Source organism: Crocuta crocuta, unplaced genomic scaffold (assembly GCF_008692635.1).
Source record: "Crocuta crocuta isolate KB4526 unplaced genomic scaffold, BGI_CrCroc_1.0 scaffold971, whole genome shotgun sequence".
In the NCBI taxonomy this organism is placed as follows: Eukaryota; Metazoa; Chordata; class Mammalia; order Carnivora; family Hyaenidae; genus Crocuta; species Crocuta crocuta.
This window is the reverse complement of record NW_027527401.1, coordinates 690,165-693,978: the sequence shown is the minus strand read 5'-3', so window position 1 is coordinate 693,978 and position 3,814 is coordinate 690,165. Positions and strand designations below refer to the sequence as shown.

The following is a 3,814-nucleotide window of genomic DNA, read 5'->3' as shown; positions in this document are numbered from 1 at the left end:
CCACGGAGCTCACCCACCCTTCCAACATGCGGTTCATGCAGTTCCGCGCGAAGGACAGCTACTCTCTGGCTCTTTCCAAGTTGGAAAAGGTAAGGGGCCCCCACCTGACCTCCCTCCCTGCTTGACCTGCTGTCAGAGCCCAGAGGGAGTGGGCGGGGGGCCTCGAGGCTCCGGTGTCACCAGGAGCCTTCAGCCACGTTGGCCAGAAGCCCATGTCGTGCCCTGAAGGCAGGGTCCGGGCCTGGGGCCGAGGCTGCCTGTCACGTCCATAAACACCAACACAGGGACACACAGTGCCCGTTTCCTGTGCCCACGCCGGGAACATGACCGGCCTCAGCGAGGGGGGACCTGCCTCAGGTCACACACACAGTGCTGCCAGAGTGGGGATGCGCCTTTGGCTCCTCGGGGCTCCGGGAGGCGCATCAGCTGGCCTTGGGGCGGCGCTCCGGGCCCAGGGACCAGCCCCCAGGGACAGGGACCCTGCGGTGTATTTGCTGACCCGCCCCTGCCCGGGCAGGCGGCAGCATGACTGTAAGGTGACGGCACCACACAGGCTGCCCCCCCAGGCACAGCTGCCCCCCCCCACGAGGCAGAGCAGGGGCAGGTGACTGCTGTGGAGGGGACCGGGAGCGGCAGGCCCTCCGTGCAGGCCCGGAGCTGCCGTCCACGCCAGACGAGGGACGAACTTGTCACTCCAAACCCACGTGTCAGGGGGGCCCACGGGAGCCGGGCAGGAGGAGGAGCCCCCGCCGCGGCCTAGGGCGGCCTTCCTGGGTCCGGGCGGTGGAGGGCGGGGGGGATCCTCAGGACCTGGGAATTCGGTCTGACCGAGCATGGCCGGGGGTGACTGACCAGCTCGGGGTCGGGCTCCAGGTGGGCCGGCCAGCAGCCGTGCGCCCAGCGCCCCTCCCCCCTCCTCCTGCGCTGCCTCCCCGCCCCAGCCGCCCCTCCTAACTGCACAGCATGGCCCCCAGGGGCAGGGGCGCCCTGTCGGGCTCAGGACAGTGAGCCTGCTGTGGCCCCAGGAGGTGCCTTGAGAGGCAGCTCCGAGCTAATGAGGCCTGAGGTCCCCGCGGCGCTGGCTGAGCCACCCGTCAGAGCTGGCGGAGCCCCCATCACGCCTGCCCCCGTGGGTGCTGGGCCTGAGGCCACAGAGGCCTCATCCGGACGCCCGGGACACCCAGACGGACGGTCTGGTGGCGACTTCAACCCACAAGGGCACCGAGTGCATTTCTTTGAAGAGCTAACGGAACTGACTTTTATAAAAGTGTGGGTGTCTGCCACTTCAAGGAGCGTTGAAGGAAACGTTTGTAGCAGCGACACAGGCCAGCACCTGACAGTGTTTCTCCTCGGGGTCCTGTTAAAGGCGCCGTAGCGCCATGCCTCCCCTGCCCCTCCGAGCTCTCCGGGGCTCAGCAGTGCTGCTTGGGGTGGAGGAAATGACATCTGGAACGGCTCGAGGGTTCCGCCGCTCGCCCCGGTGACGCGCCTTGAGCACCCAAACACCCACGTGGCTCACATCACCAGACAGGGCGCCTTGGCCAGAACCGGCTCCAGGCGGCTCCACGCCCTTGCCCTTGGCCTCTGGGTCCCTTGCTGCCTTCTGCCTCCGAAGCAAGTCTGGTCCCCGTGGGAAGGAGGGGGTCTCTCAGCTGTCGGGTGCGGACGGACCTCAGGTGCCGGGAATAATGGTCCCGGACACGTCCACGTCCTACTTGCCAGGGCCTGGCGGGGGTGCAGGGGACGCCGCGGGACCTTCCAGATGGGAGACGGTCCCGTGTGGGCCGAGTGGGCCCAGGGTCCTCACCGGGGACCTCGCAGGAGGGAGGGGAGGATCAGAGGTTGGCGGGTGTGCTGCTGGCTGCGGGGGAGAAGGCAGGGCCACACCGAGGGACGCAGTCAGCTTCTAGGCACGGAACCGGACTCACAGCCACAGGAAAGTCGTCACGACGCACAGGGACCGGGAGGCGGGCATCTCCATGGTTCCACCGCCCGTCCGACTTCACTTACGAGCACAAGCCCAGTGACAAGATGACTAAGATCAGTTCCAACTCTGGGTGGCCAGAGCCGAGCCCTGCGGGGGCGCGGGGCCCCCGCACCCCTACCCCCCGGCTCTGGCCTCGCATGCGTCCGGGGCTGGGGGTACGCGGCCGGGCACTGCGGCACGCACACCTGCGCAGGCGCGCCCCTGACCCCCTTCTCCCACAGAGGGAACGGGAGAACGGCTCCAACCTGGCCTTCATGTTCCGCCTGCCCTTCGCTGCGGGCCGCGTCTTCAGCATCAGCATGTTGGACACGCTGCTTTACCAGGTCAGCGGGGCCGGGAGGCAGGGAGGCCACAGAGCGCCCAGCGGGAGCCTTCTCTCCATCTCCGGATGGAGTCCCTGTCCCGAGCGCCCCTCCCTGGGTCTCGTCCGAGTCTTCTCCCGGAAGGGCACCGTCCTGGGCTCCGCTCCAGGCAGCCTCTGGGCTTCTAATCCCTTTGGACCAAGTGGACTGCGGTGGCCGGGAGAGGCTCGCCCGCGGGAGGCTGAGGGCGCCCGGCGTGTCCCCGGGGTGCCCGGCCTCACTGCGGCCTCCCTGTCCGGCCAGTCCTTCGTGAAGGACTACATGATCTCCATCACCAGGCTGCTGCTGGGCCTCGACACCACGCCCGGCTCCGGCTACCTCTGCTCCGTGAGTGACCGGCGGGGCGGGCGGGCACGCCACTCCCGGGGGCCCCGCGGCCGGCTCCCCGCTCAGACGGCCACTCGCTGCAGATGAAGATCACGGAGGAGGACCTGTGGATCCGCACGTACGGCCGCCTCTTCCAGAAGCTGTGCTCCTCCACCGCCGAGATCCCCATCGGCATCTACAGGACCCAGTGCCACGTCTTCTCCGGCTCGGAGGTTCGGGGCGGGCGTGCTCCCGACAGGGGACTTGCGGGCAGCAGCCCCCAGGCTGTGTATTCATGCCCCTCCCACACTGAATTCTGGGGGTCCAGGCCTTTGCTGTCGGGCCCTTCTGGCGTCCAGTTCCCGTGGCGCCGTGCGTGGCTGGGTGGCTGCGGCCCCCGGGTGGGACGGGAGGCTGGAGGAGGAGGCAGCCTGGCGCGCTGGTCCCGAGCCCGCGGGGGGCTCAGGCAGTGTTGGGGTCGGGGACAGGGGCAGAAGCGCCCACGGGCACCCAGGCTGCCCCCCCCGTTTCCTTTGCAGCCGCATGACCTCAGAGCCCAGGTGAGTGGCCTCTCAGGCCTCACGTCAAGGTGCTGACATGTGTACCACCCTCCCCGGGGCCCCCCGCCCCAAGTCTGGGGGGCACAGGGCCCTGGCTCTGGGCAAGGGCAGCGTCAGGGAGTCCCCAGGACACGTGGCCAAGGTGCAGCTCAGGGCGCATGGCATCACTCCTCCCGTACACGAGGGGAAACTGAGGCCCGGAGAGGGAAGCCCACGAGCCGTCTGCATGTCCTGCTGTGGCCCCTCCCTGCTGGTCTGGCCCAGCCTCCACGCCCCCAGCCCCTCCGGGGTGCTGTCTGCACCCTCCCCGCCCATCCCCCCGAGATGGGAAGGTGGAGGCACAAACAGGGCAAGTCCTCCGTGGCAAAATCAGGCCACACCGGGCCCAGTGGGGAGCCACGGAAACAAGGGCCCAGAGAGCTTGAGGGAGTTGCCCTCCTCCACCCAGCAAACCCGGACAGACCTGGAGGCTGGCAGTTTGGGGGCTCAGGAGGAGGGCCTGGGCCCTGGGGGCCTCCCCCTCCCCGGCCCAGCCCTCACCTTCCCGCCTCGGCCAGTCCCAGATCTCAGTGAGCGTGGAGGACGCCCCGGACACACAG

General features: G+C 69.0%; 1 protein-coding gene across 1 annotated transcript in view; it reads left to right on the top strand.

The window, feature by feature from the left end:
* The window catches only part of LOC144222665 (potassium channel subfamily T member 1-like), a 32,603-nt gene that overhangs the window by 23,899 nt on the left and 4,890 nt on the right, over window positions 1–3,814 (top strand). Inside the window, 6 exon segments of the mRNA XM_077753197.1 lie at window positions 1–89; window positions 2,209–2,310; window positions 2,593–2,676; window positions 2,760–2,888; window positions 3,195–3,215; window positions 3,773–3,813. The exon segment at window positions 1–89 is cut by the window's left edge and continues 23 nt beyond it. Of these exon segments, the coding sequence (XP_077609323.1) occupies window positions 1–89; window positions 2,209–2,310; window positions 2,593–2,676; window positions 2,760–2,888; window positions 3,195–3,215; window positions 3,773–3,813 (466 nt within the window).